The sequence below is a fragment of the Hydra viridissima genome, unplaced genomic scaffold (assembly GCF_058129835.1).
Source record: "Hydra viridissima isolate aposymbiotic clone 2 unplaced genomic scaffold, HvirCarnegie_v1 scaffold_9, whole genome shotgun sequence".
Classification (NCBI taxonomy): domain Eukaryota; kingdom Metazoa; phylum Cnidaria; class Hydrozoa; order Anthoathecata; family Hydridae; genus Hydra; species Hydra viridissima.
In genome coordinates, this window is record NW_028324308.1 from 13,683,130 (window position 1) to 13,708,614 (window position 25,485).

The 25,485-nt window shown below is 29.3% G+C and overlaps 1 protein-coding gene across 1 annotated transcript; it reads left to right on the top strand.

Annotated features, from left to right (window-relative positions):
* Window positions 1-397: 397 nt before the first annotated feature.
* LOC145185649 (C-1-tetrahydrofolate synthase, cytoplasmic-like) lies at window positions 398-25,464 on the top strand. Its single transcript, XM_090097660.1, has 24 exons — window positions 398-525; window positions 1,075-1,153; window positions 1,701-1,795; window positions 2,180-2,316; window positions 2,615-2,661; window positions 4,579-4,636; window positions 4,915-4,964; window positions 5,204-5,278; window positions 6,364-6,466; window positions 6,580-6,656; window positions 6,969-7,048; window positions 7,324-7,384; window positions 7,530-7,598; window positions 7,823-7,934; window positions 8,256-8,324; window positions 10,885-10,955; window positions 11,105-11,146; window positions 11,270-11,370; window positions 12,554-12,648; window positions 12,801-12,883; window positions 16,955-17,062; window positions 24,211-24,292; window positions 24,948-25,018; window positions 25,099-25,464. Exons 1-24 carry the CDS (start codon window positions 476-478, stop codon window positions 25,186-25,188), a joined length of 1,905 nt encoding a protein of 634 aa, XP_089953786.1. The 5' UTR covers window positions 398-475; the 3' UTR covers window positions 25,189-25,464.
* Window positions 25,465-25,485: the final 21 nt, after the last annotated feature.

Here is a 25,485-nt window from a genome sequence, read left to right on the forward strand (position 1 = left end):
GCTTACAATAGTTTTTCTATTTGCTGTGTTAGTCTAAAATTGTCTGTTTTGATTCTTAAAATAAGATACAAGACAAGAGGTTGTAAATTCTGCGCCCCCTCCCCCTTTTTTTTTTTTTTTTTTTTTGGTTAAAAGAGTTGTGTGTTATTTTAAGTTTTTATAAATAAGTTCTGCTTTGATACAGTTTATCCAAATAACCCCAAAGAGTTCCAAATATGAAACAAACTATAAAATTTAGTGCTTTCGCTTGTTTACATATTTTGAAAAAGAAAAAAACAGAGCAACGTTTTAAATAATCTATTTGAAAAATTCTTAATTTAGTTTAAACTTTTTTTTTAGAAACAGAAATAGTAGCTTTGAAAAAAAAGCATTTTTGTACTTTTTTGTAATTATTTTTCTTTTACTAAACTACTTGTTTGTTCTTAGGTATTCCACTGAACATATTTTATTACTTTCTAACCAATTGTTTAAAGAAATGTGGAATTTAACCAAGTTGCCTCTCAAATCCCAAAGACCAGTTCCTAGGTGCATGATCATTAGTAATTTATGTATTTTTTTTTTTACTCAACTACACTTAATTTTGAAAAGAAAAGTAGGTTATAAAAAATATTGTGCATTTAAGTTTAAACAAAGATATCTGAAATACTTGTATTAATTTTACTAGAAACTTTTATTTCAGATAACAGGGCAATGACCTGTTTAAGCCTTATGTTCTTTTTTTCAGGTATTAAGAAAATGAGTAGTTTCTGTTTAAGTCATGTTACTTCAGATAACAATCAGCTTTTTATGCATAAATTTAAGTTTATTTTAGATAACAGTTTAAGTTCAACAGGTGCATAGGTTTAAGGTAACAGGTGTATAAGTTTAAGTTTGTTTTAGAGAACAGGATGAGCTGTTTAAGCATCAGTTTAATTTAATAAAGGTAAAGTTACAAAACATCCCCATGCCCCAATAGAAAATAGCAGTTTATCATTTGTCAGCAAAGCAAGTTATAGGCATTCTAAACAAAAGTTATTAATGTAATTTTATGTATAAATTGTAACACAGTTTTAATTTGTATTATTGTATTTTTAGTGATATTTCGATATCACGCTCTCAAACTCCAAAGAACATTGGTATTCTTGCAGAAGAAATTTGCTTATTGCCAGATGAAGTAATTTAAGCATTTTTGTAGATTTATATTATCAGAAAATATGTTTTAGTCTCTAATATTACAGACTAATATTGCAGTTAACTAACATATCAATGAACTAATATCAGACTAATATTGCAATGAACTAATATATAAATGAACTAATATACCAGACTAATATTGCAATGAACTAATATATCAATGAACTAATATAAAAGGTACCATAAGTGTGAGAAAATCAGTAAAATACAAGTTGAGGTCAAATTTTACCTATTTTAATTCTTGATGTTTTTTGCTTTGTATGAACATTGTATGGACAAACTTTAACTTGTAACTATTGAGTTTGAAGTTATGGCTGATTACATTATCTTACATTTTTAAAGCCGTTTTTGTAAAAAATGCATGTATGAATAGTATTTTTTGTAAATTTAATATCTCCACAATTTGTAGGAGCATCATTTAATGTCACTTTAGGTACCTTTTCTCCCAGCTGGTCACATATCTTAATTATAACTGGTGTCATAAATCTTTTAGTCTCTAACATTAAGGATACTATAAATTTTTTAAGGTTGAACTTTATGGAAAATCAAAAGCCAAAATATCTCTTTCTGTATTGGAGCGTCTAAAATCTTCAAAGGATGGAAAATATGTTGTTGTTACAGGGTAGGTTTATCTCAATATTTTATTTATTTAGAAAAATCTGTGAACATTGCACTTAGAAAATAACTGTTTAAAATAACTATAGAAACCTTATTACCATAGCAACAATATTGGGCATAAAAACTGAAGATTTAGGTTTTTTTTTCGGAATAAGTTTTAACAAAAGTGACAAAAAAAAAAAAAAGGGAAAAAAATTTTTTTCATCCTCTTTACCACCACTCTCCACAATGATCAATTGACAATAACTATTTACTAATGCTACTAGCATTAGTAAATAGTGTCAATTGATCATCAAAACTGTTTAAGTTATTGATTTTCAAATTTTATTAAAAAAAAGTAGTTTACTAAACAAGAATGGGTGTTAAAAATTATACATTTTCTTTTTAGAATTACCCCAACTCCGCTGGGTGAAGGAAAGAGTACTACAACAATTGGGTTAGCACAAGCTATGGGATCTGTTTTAGATATACAAACATTTGCCTGTGTACGTCAACCTTCTCAAGGTCCAACATTTGGAATAAAAGGTGCGTATATAGTTATCAATTGTTTTTTATTTATATTTTTCAGCTTTATTTCTAACACCACCATCATTATCATCATCAATATTATCTTCCAAATCATCATCTTCAATCACCTTTCAAATTGTTATCTATTTTTCATCATTATTGTTTATTTATTGTAATTAAAATTCATTTCTTTATTATTCATGTCATCAGTTGTGAAACATTTTGTCAATTATTAATTAACAAACTGATGATTGTTAAATCAAATAAACTTTTCTTTTAACTAAATTAAAAAGCTCTATGCTACTTTTTTTTTCAGGGGGAGCTGCAGGGGGTGGTTATTCCCAAGTTATTCCTATGGAAGAAGTATGTTTTTTACTTTGGTCTTTGTTTCTTAGGTTAAGAGAAATTTTACATGTTAAAATCCAATGTTGCTTAAACAATTAAAATTTTTATGTAAGTTTTTATATAAGCATAAGGCATGCTATGGGAAAAATCTGCCCACCTTTTGCGGTGTGGTAAAGCTAGTTAACGGTCGTTTTTTGAAATTATTTTTGTGTGTGTGGTAGTGTTTGTATAATAGAGCATTTTGGCAAAAAAAATAATTAAAAATATTATTTAGTTTCAAAATGTCAACCGAGCAAACTAAACAAAGATTTTTGATTGTGGACAAACACTTAGAAAATCCAACTTTATCGAATAGAAAGTTGGCGAAATCATTAAAAATATCAAGAAGAACTGTAGATACTGTTCTTAAACGGTTTACAGAACAGAAAACTATTCAGAGAAAACAAGGAAGTGGTCGAAAAAAATGCACAGCAAATCCTAGAGCTCTCGAACGTTTGGAGACTTTATTGGAAGAACATTCTGATAGGTCTGATAGATATCGAGCAAAAAAACTGAAGGTTTCTAATTTTTTTGTACACAAATGGTGACAGAGACTTGGATATCAAAGTTTTGAAGTTGTTAAAATGCCAAATCGAAACGATAAACAAAATTCAACCGCAAAGAGTCGAGCTCGAAAGTTGTATGACAACTTGTTAACAAAACATAATGGATGCATTTTGATGGATGACGAAACTTATGTTAAAATAGATTTTAAACAAATTCCTGGGCAGTGCTACTATGCTTCTAAAATAAGAGGAAATGTGAGTGATAAATACAAGTATGTAATGACTGATAAATTTTCGAAAAAATTGATGATTTGGCAGGCACTTTGCTCTTGCAGCAAAAAATCGCCAATTCATGTTTGTTTGGGCACAATGAAATCTTCGGAATACGTGAAATGTTGTCTTTCTTGTATAAAATGACTAATTAAAGCTCATAGAAGTACTTCAGTATTGTTTTGGCCTGATTTAGCCACAATACATTACTCAAAAGATGCTCAAAAGTTTTACGATGATAATGGAGTGATGTTGGTTCTGAAAAAGATGAATCCTCCTAACTGCCCCGAATTATGTGCTATTGAAAAATATTGGGCCATTATAAAAAATAAATTGAAATTAAGTGGAAAAACAGTAAAATCAGCTACAGATTTGAAAAAAAATTGGATTATGCTGTTAAAACTTACAAAAATCACTCAGTCCAGAAACTTATGGGAGGCATCAAAAAGAAAGTCAGAATTTTCTGTAAAACTTAATTTTTCTTTGTTTTTTCTCTATTAATATGTAATCTTGACAGTCTTAATTTTTCAGAAATACATTGGTTTAAATACATTTAAGCTTTCTTACATCCTTTTTTGATCAAGAAAGGTGGGCAGATTTTTCTGATAGCATGCCTAGAAAGTTATAAACATAGATAAACATAAGTTCACATGATTTTTAATGTTTTCAATTTATCTTTAAGAAAAAACTAGTATATTTATAATAGTCATACTAAATGCATTTAGCTAGCTTATTTACAATACACTGCTTTTTTCTGCTTTTCTTTTCTTAGAAAATAGAAACAGTCTAGAGGTGGGCTCATCAGTACTTACATACTACTTGCATTTAGCTGAAAAAAACAATTAAATAAAACTATCAAGCCATTATTATAGGATCTTTCAAAGTTTATTTTAAGCTGTGCAAACTTTAGTTTCCTGGTCAAACAAACTCTTTAAAGTCAGAAATTATGTATCAAAACTATTTAGAAAAAAATCTGTTTATGATAGCAGGAGAATAATAACTAATTGTTTAAAGTATTTTACAATGGGTGCAATATTGATTCATTGTTTAATTTTTGTTGTTGTCATTTCTATACTGTATACAAATGATATATTTGTAACAAACCTCTTGAACCTTTCAGTTTAATTTGCATTTAACTGGTGATATACATGCCATCACAGCAGCAAACAACCTTCTGGGTAAGTATTTTGTTTTCTCTGTAACACCTTTTTATGGATTTTAAATGTTATCTAATTAAACTTTACACAGTAGTTTGTTAGACATTTTTAAGTTAAGCCATATGACCATAGCCATATGACTATGTTTGCTCACATTCACAATCAAATGATTTCCTGACAGCTAAAAATGTTGGATTAATTCTACTTTTATTAGAATTGAGTTTGAATTTTTTTCTGAAAAAAATTTAAAGTAAAAATGCTAAGTAAAAAGTTGTTTTTTTAAAGTTCTGTTTGTTCAGCTGCTGCTATTGATGCCAGAATGCTCCATGAGGCAACACAGAAAGATATGGTATTATTTGGGGTCATTTCTAAGTGTTATATATGTATGTAATGTAATGTGATATAATGTGATGTGATGTAATGTTTATATGTGATGTAATGTATGTGTGTAATGTAATATATGTATGTTATATAATATATGTTTGTAATGTATGAATCTATGTATGTATTTGTATTTTTTAAAATAAATTGTGAGGTAGTTATTATATAATCATGTGCATAATATTTGTTTTAAAAAAAATATTTTAGGCTCTATGGAATCGACTTGTTCCAGTAAAAAATGGTGTCAGAACATTTGCCCCTGTTATGTTTAAAAGGCTTAAAGTAAGATAACTTTTTCTTTGGAGATTTTTTTCTCACACTTGCTCCAATTGGTTCACAATTTTTTTTCAAACATTTTTATTCATTTATTGTCTTATCATTTTAAAAATTCAAAATTTGTTCAGAGCAAAAATTTGATGCAATAAAAGTTGCTTTTTATTATGTGAGCCTAAAGCTTTTAAAGTTTGGTTGACTGAATTAGGGTATGATTAAATGGTGGTTTGAGTGGTGAACAAAAGCAAAAAATTAAACATGAAATAAAGTAACAAGTTAACAGGGTTGGGTAAATATATCAATAATATTGGTGCTGCCATGATCTATGATTCTTTATCAAATAACACAATCCAAAAAAACTTTGATGAGAATTTTTCATGAAAATAAATCATTTGTACTTTGTTAGTTTTGGTGCAACAATTTCAATTTTTGTTTGTCTTATGTTAAACATGTAAGTTTTAATTAAAAGTTGGTTTTCTTTCTTAATAATTGTGTTTTTTTTTTATGATAACATTTCTATTAGGATCAAATAGGTTCATGTAATGTAAAGTGCAATACTATTGCTCTATTAAGAAAGGAACGAAACAAAAACAAAAGGAACAAAATCTATTAAGAATGATTTTATGTAAAATTTTTTTGCTTGTATAATCCTCAAAAGTACATCAAACAACCAAAAAAGTGAAATATACATAAAAACCACACCCATTCTAGAGATGAACAGATGTGCACTTTTCAAAATGTTGTAAAATTTTACATTAGATAGATGCCTCACATTGTCTGTAAGTATTGTCTGAATATCTAATACTTTCCTACTAGAAATATTGTAAAAATATGTTTGCGTTTCAATATATTTATATTTTGTTATGGTTTATAATATTTTATGTTTTATTATATCTTATATTTTATTATGTTTCTTAATTTATTATAAATCCTTGATTTTTACTTTAAATAATAAGAGTGATTTTGTTTTTTTTACCATGAAAAATTCCTTTTAATATTATTTTCTGAAATTACTTTTTTTTAACTACTTTTAAATTTGTTAAAATTTTAATTATAAACTTTATTGATTTTACTTTTAAAAGATTTATTTTTAGAAACTAGGTATTAACAAGTCTGACCCTGATAGTTTAACGTCAGAAGAAATTTGTCAATTTGTTCGATTGAACTTTAAAAAAGATACTATCACCTGGCAAAGAGGTAATTGGTTGTATTGGCCTTTTCTTTCATAAACTGGTTTCGATAATAAATATTTAATTGATAATAACTTTGCAACTTTAACAGTTCATTTTATTTGCTATGGCATTGTTTAGTAATGGATACTAATGACAGATTCTTGCGGAAAATAACGATTGGTCAATCTCCAACAGAAATTGAGCATGCTCGTGAGGTAAAACAACTTCTTATACATGCTCTAGATGATGAAGTTGTTTTTAGACAGGGAAAAGTCTTATACAGTTATGGCAGCATAGTTAAAAGTATATTATAAGTTATGGATTGCTTGCAATTAGAAAAGTATAAAGTATATATTTTTAAAATTATGTTTTTTTTAAAAAAAACTTTGTTTAAGACACATTGATACTCTCTAAACTTTAAAATTATCAGTCTATAGTAACAAAAATTTATTTAACTTTTTAGTTAAAATTGCAGTAATGGTATATTTGATGTTGTTAATTTTATCATTTGTTTATAACTTTAAAAGTGCCAATTTGACATATCTGTTGGTAGTGAAATAATGGCCATTCTAGCTCTGACTACAAGTTTAAAAGACATGAGAGAAAGGTTTTTATTACAAATCTTTGTTTAGTATTGTTTTTTTCTTGGTTCTCTATGATTTTGCTTACAATTGTGTTATGCAAGATAAAATTATAAGTATAAATGACACTAATTGAAAAGTTATTTTCTTCTCTGAAATATAAAAAGTTTTCAAAATTCTCCAAAACACTTATTGTGTATAAAGCATGCTACATTATAGTAAAATAGGGTAGAAATAATACTTCTACCTGGTATTCCTAATTCAGAGCCTTCAGTTCTAACCAAAGTTTATCTAATAATAGACTTGGCAATATTGTGGTGGCCAGTGATAAAGATGAAAATCCGATAACTGCTGATGATTTGGTAAACTAAGTGAAATACTAACAAACTGTTCTTGAAATGTATTATATATGATATATTTATATATAAATGTTATATATATGATGTAATTTTCTTGGTTTTCCCCAATGTGCTGTGTGCTGTTATTTTAAGTCTCATAAAATACTAGGGTGTTGGTGGTGCACTTACAGTTCTGATGAAAGATACAATTAAACCCAATCTGATGCAAACTCTGGAGGTAGGAATAAAAGAACTTGTAAACATTTTTCCTATTCAAATTCATCAGCAATCATTCATCTAATATTTTGAAAAAGTTAAAAATTAGATAAACAAAAAAAGCTTATTTTGATTATTTTTATTAATTTCTTGAAATCAACAACAACATTTTATAAAGATTTCTTTTTACTTTTTGATTTTAATTTATTTGTTTAAAAAAACGTTCAAAAATACTGTCTTAAATAGGGAACTCCAGTCTTTGTACATGCTGGTCCATTTGCAAATATTGCTCATGGTAACTCATCTATAATTGCTGATAAAATTGCATTAAAAATGGTTGGTGAGAATGGATTTGTAAGTAAGTTCTCTTTTGTTTGTTACTTTAAATCAAGGTACATTAATATTCAAAGCATATTGTAAAAACTAAGTAAAGATTATATATATATATAATATTAGTATATACCTATAAATCTTTATACCCAATTTTATGTATATACTAATATTTTATTGCATATACATATACATATACATATGCATATATATATGTATATATATATGTACATATATATATATATATATATATATATATATATATATATATATATATATATATATATATATATATATATATATATATAAAAATAAAATAATGAGTTTTTTTAAAAATAATTTCATCTAGTTACTGAAGCTGGATTTGGAGCTGACATAGGAATGGAGAAGTTTTTTAATATCAAATGTAGAAACAGTGGTAAGAGATATTTTTAAGTAAATTATTAGTTTTAAGTTCTTTTTGCAAAATAATACATCTAATTGATAATTATATATTTATTGTTTCATTCACAAAGCATTTTAGTTTTATCTTGAATCTCCATTACCTACTTAAGTTGGTTTAAAATTTGAGTTATTGCATATTATAAATATTGTTAGAATTAGATTGAAGAACTGTTATTTTTATATTTGTATACAGGAATTATCAATAAAAATCTCTTGAACATCAATAAGGTTAGAAGATCTAGCATATAAATTTTTAATGCTCATTATATTTGGTGGAAACTCTCTAATTCTAAAATGGGATAAACATAAAATATATAGGAAAATGCAGTTGTTATGGGTAAAGTCTAAGCCATAGTTTTTAAATACAAGTGCTAAACAGGTTTAACAATGGCAAAATTTACGATACACTGCTCTTATATAAGGTACTTTAGTTTTATGAATACATTTGAAAAATACAACTATGTCCTAAGCTCACACTTACAAATGAGTGGTGGCAGGTTTCTTGACAGATAACAAGAAAATTTGTTACTTGACTAGAAACCTGCCACCACTTGTTTGACTAAGAAACCTGTCACCACTCGTAAGTGTGAAGGTCTGTATTAAAAGAAAATTTTTTGGAAAATGAATTTACAACCTGTTGATTCAGGTTTGAAACTTTGAAATTGTTTACAGAAATGCAGGAATGTGAATTGGATGAAAATAGAGAGTTCTAGTTTTATTTCCAGATGCATATGCTAAAAAAGTAAGAAGTGCATTCTGTTGCTTGGAAGTTGTTGCTATTGAGATTGATAGAAAAAAATTCTAGAATTAAATAAGATTTATTTGCTAAATTAAAGTTTTATCCACTTTTTCATTTAGTCACAAGGTACAACACCTTAGATCCCAAGGTGTTGTTCTTTGGGATGCAATGGTGTTGTAGCTTGGGATGCAATGCAAGGGCGTAAAAAAATAAGTTATTACTCCCTTATTAAAAAACAAACTTAATTTTTTAGAAAATAGAAACAGTCTAGAGATGGGCTTATCAGTACTTACATACTACTTGCAAATTTTGTTTCAAATTGTTTGGCTTGATCTAGACAGTTGAAGTCTATTTACATTAGAATCTGTTGTTAGATGTTAGTGAAAATTCTTTATGCATGATTTGATTAAATGGTTTAATGTGATGATCATTTTAAGTGACATTTTAAACAATTTAGTGATTTATATTGATTTTGGGTAGTATATTCTAAGTGTGACAAATATAGAGTATAAATGTTTTAATAACTGTTTTAAAGATGTTGCAATCCACCAATTTGGTGCAAAAAAAAGTATTCTGCCAACAGAGAATTTATGATGCCATTGTTTTAGTGCCAGCTTGATAAAATTGATAACAGATTATTGCAGTAAACAAATGGTTATCATGGTAGAACTGTATTGAAAAAAACCCTTGTCAGTAAGATAAATAATGTTAACCAATGAAATCCATCATAATGAGGTGCTTGTTATCTTAAATGCATCATAAATGAGATGCTTGTTATCTTAAATGCATAGCTTGCTATCCTAAATACTAATTCTAACCAATTTTGGTGTAGCGTAATTTTTTATTGCTTTATTTTTTACTTTTTTTCATTAAACTTCATATAAAATTATTTAGTATATTTCTTTAAAATAAAAAAAATTATGTTATCTTATTACCTTATATCATTTGTACCTTATATTGTATTGGTACCTTATATTGTATTGGTACCTTATATCCTATTGGTACCTTATATCCTATTGGTAACTTATATCCTATTGGTACCTGATATCCTATCGGTACCTTATATCCTATCGGTACCTTATATCTTATCAGTACATTATATGATTGGTACCTTATATTGTATTACTTTATATCATTGATTATTATATGTGACTCTGAATAAACTATTAGCAAAAAATTTTTACATCTTTTTTTTTTTAAAGTATTGCATAAAAGGGTAGTATTTAGTTCGTACTTTTATGTAGTTACATTCTAAATGAGCGATAGTAACTCTTAATAACAAAAATTCTTAAAAATAATAGCTTTGATAATTCAAAATATGGTAAACTTAGAAAAATGGCCACCTAATTTGTGCTCTTCTGAACCAACTTAGCTTGCCATGCATGTAGTAAGCCACTCTCTACTTATTTTAATCATAACTTAGTAACTTTTATGTTAAAGCAAAGTACTAAAATTGCTTGATGGTCAAAAAAGAGCATAAAGTTAAAGTTTGTAATAAAGAGTCCTGAAAATTAATAATTAATTCTTTGTACTGTAAATGTTTCAAAAATTCAACTTACTTTCCTTTTCTAATGAGTTATTGTAAATTTTCTCCTCATAATAAATAATTTTTAAGTTTAGCATAAATTGTTTTGTATAAAAACTAAACTCAAACTTCTGACACTTACTGAATCAATTTTTTTAAACATCTTTTTCTAGTTTACTTGAAGTTTGTCAAAGAAGATTTTTTTCTTTTTGTAAACTCTTGTTCTTTGTTTTCCACTTTAATAAAGTGTCTTCCTATTGTTTTTGTTAGGTTTGATACCAAATTGTGCTGTAATGGTAGCAACAATAAGAGCATTAAAAATGCATGGAGGTGGTCCAAAAGTATGTATTTCTAACTTTGAGTTATAATTCTGCAAATAGCTTTTTTTTTTCTTATGATAAAAAAAACTTTATATAAAATTTGCCAATTTATAAAGAGTTTAGAAAATACTTATGTCTCGATTACCATTTAACATTTTGAACTTTTTTAGGTTGTGGCAGGAACTCCTCTCCCTCAAGAATATAGCACTGAGGTTTGTTATGGTTTTGTTCTATAGGTGTTTTGAAGTTTTACATTTTAATTCAGAATATTTTTTTTTTGTATCATATTATGATTAGCCTTATTTGTTCTTGTTTATAAATTTTGTTATCTACAGAATGTGGAGCTGGTTAAAAATGGATTCAGTAACTTAAAGAAGCAAATTGAGAATGCTTTGTTTTTTGGAATTCCTGTTATCGTTGCTCTTAACAAGTTTCAGTAAGATTAATTCATTTTGATTTTAAATTAAATATGGAGTTTTGTTTTTCACTTTTTTTTTTTTATAATAAAAGATATTTTTTAAATATCTTTTATTATAAAAAAATGTGGAAGAAAAACAATTCAATCATTTTTTTTTTTAAATACAGGATGTTTGAAAAGTAACACACAATTTTAACATAAGCTAGCAAAAACAAAAAATAATTAAACCAGAGTAAATTTTATTTTAAAAACAGAACTAAATTAAGAATATTTGTTGTAGTTTAAAATAGATATTCGAAATGGTCTCCATTTTCTTACACAACAGTTTCCAAATGGGCCACAAAATTGTTGATGGCTGTAGCTGTTTTTTCTTGTAAAATGTTTGCTATTGCTTGCTGAATGCAATTAACTAATTCTTCTTTAGACCATATATAGTAGTTCTTTGTATTTATATTGCCATTGATATAGAAGTGGTATTCATCAGTCCTCAATACAAAGTTCAAAAGTTCCTTGTTTTGAAACAGCCAATTAGCAAAATGCAGTCAAAGTGGTAAGTCTGTTGCTTTCAACTCCTGTAGCATGGTGAACTTGTAAGGAGACATTTGGAGCTTTTTGCGGAGGATATGATGAATAGATATTTTAGGGTTTTTAGTATCATCTGCAATTTATTGAGTGGAGCAGCAACCTGTCTCCAAAGCAATATGATGCAATGATTCTGTCACAACTAGTGTTTGTTCTTCTTCTAAAGAAGGGTTACCTGATTTCTGCTAGTTGAGAACACTGCCTGTTTCTTTGAACTGATCAACTAACTTTTTGATGCTGTGTGTGGTGAATGGGTGTTTTATCAAACCACGTGCTTGTTTGAACTTTCATAGTGCTGCTGTTGCACTTTCATCCCCACTTCCATAATAGCATTTAATGATGAAAACTCTGTCTTCCATAGAAATATTGTTCATGAATGTGTTCTCAAAAATAACAATCTACAACATGATATTCCTTCCTTATTTAGGTTTAAAAAGACCATTCTAGAAATATTTTCATTGGCTGATTAAATAACAGACAAATGAAATTGTTCACTACTTATCAAACACCCTGTATATTGTTCTAAAATTCTATGAAAATCTATCAGAAATGATGGGTGTTTTTAGCCCTTTAAAGTTTTGAATGAAGCTATTAAAACTTTATGTAATTTTTTTTGTAGCTCTGACACAGATAATGAGTTAAATATTGTAATAGAACTTTCTAAGAAAGCTGGAGCTGCAAATGCTGTTGTTTGTACTCACTGGAGTGATGGAGGTCTTAGCCTAATTTAAAAATGAAATATGTTTTTTAAATATTTGTATTTTTGATACTTTTTTTAATGCAGCTATATCTGTTGGTTTATAAAAAGCATTTTACTAAATGTCAAAGAATTTTTAGTTTTATTGAAGTTTACAGTTTTGCTTTAGGTGAGGGTGCAAAAGAACTTGCTAAAATGGTGGTCAAAGTATCAAACCAAGGAAGCAATTTTCAATTTCTTTATGAATTAAAGGTAAGTATTTTGTTATGTTTTTGGTTTAAGCGTGTTGTTGGTGCTACCATGTTACCCTGTCACCAGTGTCACTATGTTTAAAAGCTCTTAATTGAAAAAACAAAACTAAAGATAAATACATAGTTAACACTGGGGAACAAAAAGTTTAGTATTGACTCATGCACTATTTGTTTCCCAATTTGGAAGTGCTGAGTTCAAACCTCTCTGCTGAGCAAAGAGGAGCTTTCTGTTTATCATTTTTAGATGAAAACAAATGGTCCAGTTGTTAATATATTTAAAGTATCAATATAAAGGAACATATGAAATTGACCTGATAAAATCAAAAACATCAGTTTTATGAAATTAAGAATCATCAATATACAAAACAATTGTTTTATTTTGAGGTATTTTTTTTAGAAGGAAGGTCTGGCTTAGTATTTGTGATACCATTCCCAATTATTGTTACTATTTGTTATGTTTCTTAACAGATCCAAAGAAAAGTTCGATTTTTGTAAAGCTTTTATTTTTGATTCAGTAATACCAATACAATACAATAATATCACAAACTTAATATTTATAATAAAATAGAAAGTTCCTAGAAAGATACAGAACATTCTGGAACGTTATCATATATCTAGAGGGTTCTATGGAAGATTCTCGAATGTTCTGTTGTATCTAGAAAGTTCTAGAATGGGCCATAACATCTCCTCGCCAGCTTGGTTTTACGAAGAGCAAGCGTTTTGATTATTCTTTGATTTGCATCTACTAGATCGTCTTGCTTTGACTTGTTTTTTATTTTGACCAGTAGGCTCACACGACAACAAATCAGGCTGCACTATTATCGACTCCTCCACCTCCCCGGAGTTGTAGCAATGCCTGAGTTGTTCAATATGACGATGCCAGACTAGACCATCAGGCTCTGTCTTCACTATGACAGATCGAGGACCGCATACTTCAGTGACAATAGCCGTAATCCATTTTGAGTTGTAATCATTACTTGAGCTAAAGTATCTGGCATAAACCAAGTCTCCCACTGAATATTTTACAACTTTGGAAGAGTCCATAGATTTGGAGATTTTGTGTAATTTCATCATCAACATTGATTTGGTTGACTTGGCGAAGTGCTTTAGTCTGTCCATAAATGAATATAGGCTTGACCGTCTTTCGGGATTCAGCTTTTTTCTTGAAACAAACTGCTTCAATGTGACCATTTTTACCACAAAAATTACATTCGGCGTCCTTGAAACGGCAATTTTTGCGTTCATGGGTCGATTTGCCACAACTTCTACAAGCGGTTGACTCAGTCTGAGATTTGTTTTGTCGAGGAGCTGAGGATTTGGATTCCGATTTATGTTGCCCCAACTTATTGATTGGGAGAGACATCGGAGACTTTGAGGGACCAACGGCAGTTTCCTTGGCTACCTTGGCGGCCTCCTCGGTTTCGGTTGCTATTTCTACCGCCTTGGCGAAAGTTAGATCTTCATTTTTGCACTTGAAAAGAGCTTTGAGCACTGCTTCATTTTTAATAGAGCAGATAAAATGTGTTCGAAGAGCTTCATCCAGTGGATTTGTGATGTTAGCAAAGTCGCATGTTGCAGCCAATTGTCGAATTCGAGCAACCAGTTGTGGAATAGATTCACCTTGATTTCGACCAATGCTTGACCAAAATTTGAATCTTTCACGAACAAGAAATTTGGTTGGATTGTATTGTTCTTTCATGAATTGAGCAATTTGATCATACGAAAGATGGTTGACTGTCAAAGGAGTCTCTTGTTGGCTTGCAAGATTGCACAACTGTTTGTAGATGACTGGAGTTTGACAACTGAGAAAATAAGCAGCTTTGTTATTTCTTGTTATACCCCGAGCTTTAGCGAATGTTTCGAATCTTTCCTGATAGTCGACCCATAATTCAGCTGTTGAATCAAAAGCAGCAAAATCTTGAGTGACCTTTGATTCATTGTCTTCAAGCAGTTTGACAATGGCGTCTTGTTGCTCTTTGATTTGTCGCTGTTGTTCGGCTAGTTGTCGTTGACTAGCTTCTTGCAGCTTCTGCATTTCTGCCAATATCGCTACCAGAGTAGCACCGTGTTTTTCTTCCATGAGTAGTTTTTAGAAAATAGAGAGATCTTCGTCGCCAAAAATCTGTTATGTTTCTTAACAGATCCAAAGAAAAGTTCGATTTTTGTAAAGCTTTTATTTTTGATTCAGTAATACCAATACAATACAATAATATCACAAACTTAATATTTATAATAAAATAGAAAGTTCCTAGAAAGATACAGAACATTCTGGAACGTTATCATATATCTAGAGGGTTCTATGGAAGATTCTCGAATGTTCTGTTGTATCTAGAAAGTTCTAGAATGGGCCATAACACTATCGTACAGTTTTTCTTTCTTTTTTCTCTCAATTTTTAGCTTGCTAATGTTGAGTATTTGATCTATAGCTTTGTCTCGGTTTCCTTTCTCATCATTCATAATCAATACACAAAATTTTACTGTAAAGAGAAAAATGAATTAATAGCTAATAAGTTTCTAAAGGCAACTTCTTCTATCTTTTTATCTTATAGTTTAGTTTGGTTGATCATTTTTGCTGAATCTTTATAATGACCTGACCTTTATAATGACCATGACCTGAAGCAAACCACATCAGAGAATATACTTAAATTGTTTAATAAGTTATCATTATCAACTCTAAAGACAGATTTTGTTCTAGTCTACTTATACATGATACATAAAGCAAATTTCAAAATTCTTGCATGGTTCACAACTCCAGCTTTTGTCATTGCATATTTTTTGGAGATTTAGTCTGGCAAAAAAATAAAAATAAAAAATTTGCATAAAAATAAAAGGAAAAAATAATAACAAACCTATATACATGTGTCAAGACTTTCAACACAAGATTTGTCTATTTAATGTTCCATTTACTTGGTTTCTCTTTATATTTTATTCTTCTTTTTAATCAACATTGCCAATCTGAAATGAACCTTTTTCACCTTTTTTAGCTTTTTGGTCCTTTAAGTACTCTCCTTCATTCACTAGTATCTAAATTTTTTAAAATTTAATGAAAATGCGCTTTTCGATATGCATTTTTTACATAGAACTAAAGATGACTTCATTATACAAACAAAAATGTATAGATCATCTTAACACATTTTGTTAAACCTGTGGCTGCTACACACCATCCAAGTAAGCTCAATAGGCAATTTATTGCCAACCTTGTTACAAAAGCTTATTACTTCTGTTTCAGGAAAAATTTCCGGAAAGAAGAGCACCGTGAGCCATAATAAAAAGTTATTACCCCTGGAATTCCACTTAAAAATTAAGATAAATAAACAATAGCAAAAGACAAAAATATTTGCATTAATTTATTTTTATAGGCCTCCTGTAAGCATAAATTTGCTTTTATGGATTTTTGATAATCATCAACTAAATTTTACTATAATCTAAAAATTACGTTGTTAATTACCTTTCTTTCTTGATCACAAATACATAAGTTTTTTTTTTCTGCAGTCTTTAACATCACATTTAACCAGTCTGCAAAAATGTTTTTAAATGAACTCATTCAGAAAATTTAAAAGGTTAAATATTATTCACATTTAAGAACATTTGGAAATTCCTTTCCTTTTTTTCTTCTGATTACCTTTAGGGCTTGTTTAGATGAGCTCAAATAATAAATTTTAAATTTAGTTATGGTAAAAAAAAATGCTCAAGCGGTTCATTGGTTTATCCCAAAATCTGGGAAATGTAACAAATGGAGCCTTTCTTTCTTCTTTTGTCCAGTAACAAAGGCTCTATAAAATTATAACAAAACATGCAGAGCCCAGTTTTTGTCTCGGTCACATAGGACTTATAGGTAAGTTTTACAAGCATCATATTTTTTACTTTGACGGTGTGTAGTAGCCACAAGTTTAACAAAATGTGTTAAGATGATCTGACTTCAGATTTTAAATTGGTGCTGGGAAACACAAAAATCATATGAAACATCTCATGCAACATAAAACAAAAGCTTTTTCTCTGTGTAATATATCTAGGACATATTTATGTTTTAATGGTTTAAAGGTGTTTTTTTTTTTAAACCACAACTCTTTAGCTTCCTCTTGAAGAGAAGATAAAAATTATTGCATGCAAAATATATGGTGCTGATGGCATTGAGCTGTCGGAGAAAGCAAAGCGAAAACTAGAAACCTATACAAAGCAAGTAAGTAAATTCTTAATGTTGTAATTCTTAATTCGTTATGTTGCATTTATCAAGAGTTCAAAAGCTTTTTTTTTTGTTTTTTACTGAAGCATGCTTTAAAAAGTTCTGGAATGATATTATGACATTTTCTGAATTTTTCTTATGTAAAAAAAAATGATAGTAAAAGAATAGTACATAATGTCCCAAATGTTTCATAAGGAAATAAAAAAATGATTTACAAAAAGATATTACAAATATGATTACCACAAATATTTTAATTACAAATATGGTTGTTGTAAATGAGTACCATGTTGTTTGTATACCACACTCAGTGGTTTAAAAAAGGAAGCATACTCAGATTTTTTTGTTTAAATTTTTCATTAAATTTTTCTTATATCTTGCACCAGGATGTCATTTAAAAACATAATTTTATTTTAAAATGTTGTTCAATACAGTTATTAAAAAAATCAATAAAAAAAACTAGATAAATTGAAATTAGCACAATGACAATAAATAGCAAAATTAGTATTTAAGATATTTCCCAACCACTTTTTTTTTTTGCAAGCTATGCATCTCTTTTATACGGATTTAACAAAAATGGTGCAAATTTCAGTTGGAATCCTTCTCTAAATGGTCTCTAGTTCTTTTTTTAGGCTATTTATAGAACCTACTTTTTTCAAAATTTTTTCCATTGAAAATTTTGTTACGTTCAGGAGAACTTAACCTTGCGTTCTTTTGAACTTAACAAAACAAAACAGAATTAAAAAGGTTGTGGTCAACGCTTTACTTGATGATGGTACTACCAAGATGTACCTGAATGCTCATGTAACAGCTGAACTGTTACTTCAAGGTAAAACAAAAAAAGTAACTGTCAACATGATAGTCAAGTTGATTTCTTTGAAATGGTGCCAGATGAATTTTAGCTCAAGTCATTTGATTAAAAAAATTACATTACAATACAAGCCTTTACAGTTGCTATCAGGAAATTTAAAAGCAGTTAATTGGACTTCAATGTTAAACAAATGGAAACATTTAAAGAGTATTAAACTCCCAGATGTTGGGCTGAAGCCAACAGTTATGTTGAGTTACACTTGCAGAAAAGGAAGTAAAAGAAGGGCCTAACAAACCTTACTTGTCTTGCAAAACTTGGATGGACATGCATTAGCAGTTTTTTTTGAGCACCTATTAACACAAGTTAACATCTAGCAACAAGGACATGGAAGACATAAAAAACATCCTAAGGTTATGGGAAATTGAAGGTAATGAGGATTTGCAGAGAAGAAATATAACAAACTCAGGCGACATTAAAGCACTAATTATAATGCAGAACTTGCTAAGGATTGAAAATGGAAGATAAGAGCTCAAGATACCAGACAATTTGATAAAAATTGTACAATGGTATTAAATTGTTTGGCAAACACATAAAAGCTCCTAATGACGAATGAAAGTTTTGGCATAGATAATAACATTATCAAGAGATCGGATACTTAGAGAGAATTGGTAATAAAAATACATCCAGTAGTTGATACCTATCCAATAGTTGGAAATTACCAACTGGATTCTGTGGAGAAATCTGGATCCCCTGATACCAGAAGTGTTCAAATTTAATCAAATGATATTTGGAATCAACTTGCTGCATTTTAAAGCACAATATGTAACACAAGAGCGCGCAAAAAAAACATTCAGAAAAATATACATTTGCTTTAGAAGTAGTTTTTGGCTCAACTTATGGATGATTCAATAGATCAACCAACCTATGGGTAATACAATGAGTTCATTTGTTAATAAAAAGACAGGGGTTCAATTATATGATGAGCTATCAGAACTGTGGCTTTCAGCTGAAATGTACAAATATTGGTTGTGCCGAACATACCAATTTAGATTCTGGAGAGTTACCATCAGTAGAGACACTTGGAATTGTCTGTAAAGGAAAGCCAGATTTATTTACCTTCAAAGCCATTTCACATGTGCAGAAAATACAACCTTTACAAAAAGATTTTTGTCAATGAAAAATGGCAATGTTGTTTGACTAGAATTTGTTTCAGGAATTAAAAGATCTTCCAATGATAATAATTCCTTTATGTTTGCAAAGGACGTCAGTTGTTAAAAATGATGCATCTAGTAAAGTTTATGGGACTGTTGCTTACCAATATTTTTTATACAACACAGAAGAATTGACATGCAGAATCATATTGTCAAAAACTAGAGTAAGCCCCTTGAAATATATCAGTATTCCAAGACTTGGAGTTACTTGGAGCTATTCTAGGTTTAAAATTTGTAGAAAATGTAATTGAAACTTTAAAAGTTCAGCTTAAAGATGTAAATTTATGGTGTGATATGTGCTTGAATATTCAATGGCAAATCAAACCAAAGTCGAAAATTAAAGCTATTTGTTATGGATTAATATAATTGAAAACTGAGCTGAAGCAATTGAGGTTCATACCAACAAAAATTAATGTAGCTAATTTATTTGCTAGAAGAACTACAGTGAAAGATTTGGTAAATAACAAAACATAATGGCATGGGCAGAGTTTTTTACACTTTCTGGATGAAAAGAGGCCATCACCTGATTGTATCAAAATGAATATGGAAACATCTAGTAAAATAAAAAAAAGGCTGCATTGATAACTACTATTTCTTCCACCCAAAACACAAACCAACTGGCTGAAATAGATTCAAGTTGGAAAAAATTAGCCAGAGTGAACAGATGTATAGATAGATTCCTAAGCGACTGTCTATGTGAAATTAATTTATATAAAAAAAGTGAACTTACAACTGATGAATATTAAGAAAGTGAAAACGAAATTAAACTGTCAAAGCTCAAAAAGAAAGCTTCAAAGAAGAATACAAGAGCCTGTTGAAAGGAAAGACACAACTAATATCAAATAAAATTATTTCTTTAAAGCCAAAATTAGATGAAGAAGATTTAATGCACTCTTGTAGCAGATTATAAAATGCTGAATACCTACCTTATGATGTGAAATATTCAATTATTTTGCCAAAAGTTCACATATTAACAAATTTGGCTAAGATACTGTTTCACGAATATGGAAATCACGTTACGCTAACGACTCAACTGTTTACAAAATTATCAGAATGATATTGGGTCATACGAAGAAGAGGAGAAATCCGTGAAGCTGAATTACGATACAATAAATTTAAAAAAAGAAAGTCCAACTCTAACCAGCAAGTAATGCTGCCTCTGCCAGCCATTCGCCTAACAGAACCACTACGAGCGTTTGTAAGAGCTGGTATGGATTTCGCTGGAACATTTCTTACTGTTTAAGGAAGAGGGAGAACAATACTAATTTGTTTCTAAATGCGTTTCTATCAGATGGTAAGTATAAGAGGATTAACTGTGGAAGTACTGTCAGATAACGGAACAAACTTTGTTTGTGGAAATAGTGAAGCAAAAGAACTTCTTAACAACTTAGATAAAGATAAAATTAACAGTTCAATAGTCAACAAAGGAATCAAATGGTATTTCAATGCTCTCTTAGAACCTCACCTTGGCGGTGTATTAGAGATAATAATAAAAGCTGCAAAACGAGAGATTACTGCAGTACTTTGAAAAGCTGATTTGACAGATGAAGAACTTCATACAGCCTTTACAGGTGCCAAAAGTTTGTTAAACTCTAGACCAGTAATTTAACAAAGTGCTGATATTAGAGATGATACATCAATGACTCATTACTATTTTTTGACCGGATAAATTGGAGGACAATTTGCTTCTGATTCAAGAATTGCTTCCCTTGCTATCAGGATGGTATAAATGGAATCATCTTGAATTTAAAAAACAAATATTTGATGGATTGAAATCCATCAAAGAGGGGGAGAACGGTCAGAAGACGTTTCAGCAACAATTTGCGTTTTCCTTGTGGTGAGTACTTGCTATAACAAAAACACTGATATTCTAAATTTTTGAACATCTCCATAGCAACTGCCATTTAATGATAGCGTACAAATCACCATAAATAATCTTAATTTAAACTTAATGTCTTGTCTTTTAATGTAAACAGCTTATAAAGTATAAATAAAAACAACTCTTCGAAAACCTCTTCGAAAACCTCTTCGAAAACCTCTTCGAAAACCTCTTCAAAAACCTCTTCTAATTGAGATGTAAAAAATCACAATGTAAATGAAAAACAAGTAAAAGTATTTAAAATATTTAGTTATAAAACTCCACTAAAAACTTTAATTACCTTATACAATTTAATATTTTGTTAAAGCCTTTCAAGATTTTGCCCAATAATTGAACTGAGTTTGTTTAAGTTATTTTTTAAATGTTACAAAATATAATTTTGTTACACCAAATGTTGTTGTTTTAACAAACTTTAGGAAATTTAATTGATCTTAAAAGGTTGATACCGAAGTTTGTACGGGAAAACGTTATTTTTACCGTTTATCCCGAATGATAACGGATAAATAGTACAAACGTGAATAATCTTGACAAACTTAAATAATCTAGACAAGAATAATTTCTAGAAATAAGCACCCTTGGATATCGTTCGTTCATGTCATTTTCGTCTAACAAATTGTATTCTGCTTCTGATTTCTGTTAGTATACTTTTCTGACTTATGCTGGCTTTTTTTTGTTATTGACAGTGCTTTATTTTATTTATACTTAACCCTTAAAGGATGGCGGGGTATTTTACTACCCCAGAGGAGTTTATTTTTAACTGCCACATCAACAAATTTTGTCTATTTAAACTGCCACTTCAGAACATCTTTTATTGTCATTTAAGGAAGTTGTTAGTGTAAAATGTTTTTGTTTTACTAATCAATTGACAATAATATTGTTTGTTGAAAATTTAGTTACATTAAAGACGGTTGGGGTATTTTTATATCCCATGCAAGTTTTCTCATTTTTTAGTGAATCAATAAATAGTTATATAAATTATGTTTAGTTTAACACTTGCTTGTGTTTTAGTTATTTTTTAATAGGTACAGGGTATTTCTTATCTTTTTTATGAGTAAATTATACCATATATTCATTATATATATACAATCACTGTAACAACAATAGTGTGCTCATGTTGCATATATTTTGTTTTTATGTCAAAAATATTTATATTATTGATACAAAATAATAATGCCTAAAATGTTTGTTATATATTTTTCACATATTTGGTTTGATAAACACTTAAACTATTTTTTAGAATAAACATAATTAGTATAATGAGTCACCCAAGAAGAAATGCTGCAGTCAAGGCTAATAATATTATTTTTGGTTTAAATGAGTTATCTTCAAGTGATAACTCAGCTGATGAAAACCTTACAGATGATGAAGAAGATAATATTACAGCTAACGATGAATCAGATGCTATCATATCTGATGAAAGTGATGAAGAAGTTGTTCAGGAAAATCACATTTTAGATCAAAACATGATCTCAAAGAATGGTGAGGAAATTTGGAGTAAACTTCCACATGTAGATGCTGCTCAGCCATGTGCACACAATATTATTCAACAACCAACTGGTCCAACAACGTTTGTAGCTCAGGTTTGTGGCCAAAGTGTGGATACTGCCTTTAAACTCTTTATAACCCCAGAAATGATTAGAATTATTGTCAACTGCATTAATGCTGAAGCTCGTAGAATAAAACTAGAAGGATGGGTTGACACGACAGTAAATGAGCTTTATGAGTTTATTAGAGTTCTCCTCCTAGCTGGAGTGTTCCATTCTAAAAATCAAAGCATATAAGAACTTTGGAGTAGATTAGACGGCATACCAATATTTTCAGCTTCAATGCAAAGAGATCGGTTTGTTAACTTGCGACGATGCATTCTTTTTGATGAGAGAGAAACAAGAAATCAAAGACGATTTGAAGACAAATTTGCACCTTTAAGAATTATAATGGAAATGTTTATTACTAAATGTAAGAACAACTACAATCCAAGTGCATATCTTACTGTCGATGAGCAACTAGTTACATTTAGAGGATGTTGTCCATTTAAGATGTTTATACCTTCTAAGCCAGGAAAGTATGGAATGAAGATATGGATATTATGTGATGTTGAAACCTCTTATTGCATAAACTTGCAACCATATATTGGTAGAGTAAATGGAGTACGTGATGTTGGACAAGGTACACAAGTAGTTCTTGAACTAACAAATCACTTAAATGGAAGTGGTAGACACATAACAGCTGATAATTTTTTTACAAACATTCATCTTGCACGGGCATTGCTAGGACGTAAAATGACATATACTGGCACCATTAAAAAAAATAAAGGAGAAATACCAAAAAAGTTCTTGCCAGCCTTACATCGAGTTGACACGTTAGACCATGTTCTCAGGTGCTACTCGAGTCGCCGAAAGAGTAACCGATGGCCATTTACTATATTTTGTAATATTTTGGATATTGCAGCATACAATTCTTTGATTTTATTCTTGTCAATTCACCCAAATTATAAAAATGGGGCTTCTCATAGAAGAAGAGAATTTTTAAAAGAATTATCAAAAAGTCTTATTAAAAAATTTGATGCAAATGATCTTCCACCAATAGTTGCAAATAGTAATCTTCGCCAAGTAATTGCACAAAATAACCTATTAAATCAAGGTCAACCAATTCAAGAGCAGCACATAAAAAGATGCTATATGTGTCCTAGTGTTCATGACAGAAAAACCCATCTGCAATGTGCATCATGTAGTCATTCTGTTTGCAAGGCTCATAGGAAAATAGTTTGCAATAGTTGCCTTATTTAGAAGATTTATTTTGTTTTTATTAAATAAATTGTATCAAGTATCACTTTTATTTTAAAAAAATTGAGAAATTTGATATTTCTGTTAAAAGCACGTATTTTAATTTAAAAAGTTCAACATATTTTGTATAAAAACCTATATTTTCAGTAGGGGTAGTTTAATACCCCAGCCGTCCTTAACGTAACTTTTTTCCCCCGTCCTTTTAGGATTAAAAGAGAAAAGTTAAATCTAAATCTGCTTTTAACTATAACTTTTTCTAAAACTCCCGTATGTCTAGTAACTCTCGTTAGTTATTCTAGTAAGTCCCCGTTACTTGTTTTCCGCAGCGTCTTTTAGATGTGGCAAGTATAAACCTTACCATTCTATAAAATTTATTCACTAAAATAACGTTATATTTAGCTTTATCAGACTGAAAATTTAAAAATTTAATCTACGAAATTTTAACTAGATTCTCAAAATTTTAGGGTTTTCAAGATTTACCAATCTGTATGGCAAAAACCCATTTGTCACTCTCATCAAATCCAGAACTCAAAGGGGCACCCACAGGTACTGGTTTTTTCAAAATTAAGTTTACGGTGTTTTTATTTTAGTTTAACTTTACTGTGACTTCTTTAGTTTTATGATGTCAATATTTTATGGTAAATTTTACTCGTTGTTTTATATCTCTATATTTTTTTTTATTTAGTAATTATTTATAATTATTAGTAATTTTTTTAAATTAAAATATGCAAGCTACTTTTAATAAAAGAAGTTTAATATGCGATACAAGTTGGTGCTATAGGTTTATATGGTTTTTAAACTTGGTTAATGTGACCATTTTTGGTTTGTAGTTTGAAGTTTTTCAAGCTTCAAACTTTAGTTTTATTTAAACAAACCATAGAGTTAAAAAAGGGGGAGCATCTTCTCTCCGAGATTCATGATTTTTCCCAATTAAGAAACGGCTAAAAATATTGGAATTAAAAATATATCTTTCAATAAAATACTGGTCAGAATTACGAACCAAAATGACTTTCTCTACACGTAAATTTATTTCTCTTTTTGAATAACTCATGACGAGTTTGAGCGTTATCAAAGCAACCGTGACGTGTTGTTGTTGATGTATGAATATCCAAAATAATTAACATGCGCAGGTTCATCGTTACCTTTATTTTTGATGTTTTTTGCGATTTTCAGAATTTTGCCAAAATGTCTTTTTTTTTAGGATTTATACTACCTATAAATGATGTACGGGCCAGCGTCGGAGCAGGGTTTATATACCCTCTTGTTGGAACGGTAATTACTTTCGTATTTGCTTTTTGTAACAGGAACCTTTGTAACAGAAATGGAACTTCTTAATTTTGCTTTATCTTTAGATGAGTACCATGCCTGGATTACCAACAAGGCCTTGCTTTTACGATATTGACATTGACACAGAAACCGAGGAAGTGCTAGGCTTAATGTAGGGTGAATGTACCCTCGGTAGAAGAGGCATACATAGAACACCATAGAACCACAATAAACTTTTTTTTTTTTAAAAGAGCGGTTTTTTTATAATTTAAATATTGAAATGAACAAAAGTTTAGTTAAATTGTAATTTTTGATTTGAAATAAGTATTTTATGCGTTGAAATGACATATTTTTAAGGATACAAAAGATTTGTAGTATAAACTTTTTATATCGTGAAGAAAATCTAGTTGCTAGATGAAAATATGATAAATAAATAAAATGCAGCAGTTTTATAGACTTCGTTTGAATTGCTT

What these genes read in the sequence shown, in the direction of transcription:
- LOC145185649 (XM_090097660.1), top strand. Translation starts at nt 476, where the DNA reads ATGTGGAATTTAACCAAGTTGCCTCTCAAATCCCAAAGACCAGTTCCT. An exon ending in TTTGCTTATTGCCAGATGAA is followed by an intron (nt 1,154 to 1,700) that starts GTAATTTAAGCA and finishes AAATTTTTTAAG; the next exon opens with GTTGAACTTTATGGAAAATC. An exon ending in TACTATCACCTGGCAAAGAG is followed by an intron (nt 6,467 to 6,579) that starts GTAATTGGTTGT and finishes GGCATTGTTTAG; the next exon opens with TAATGGATACTAATGACAGA.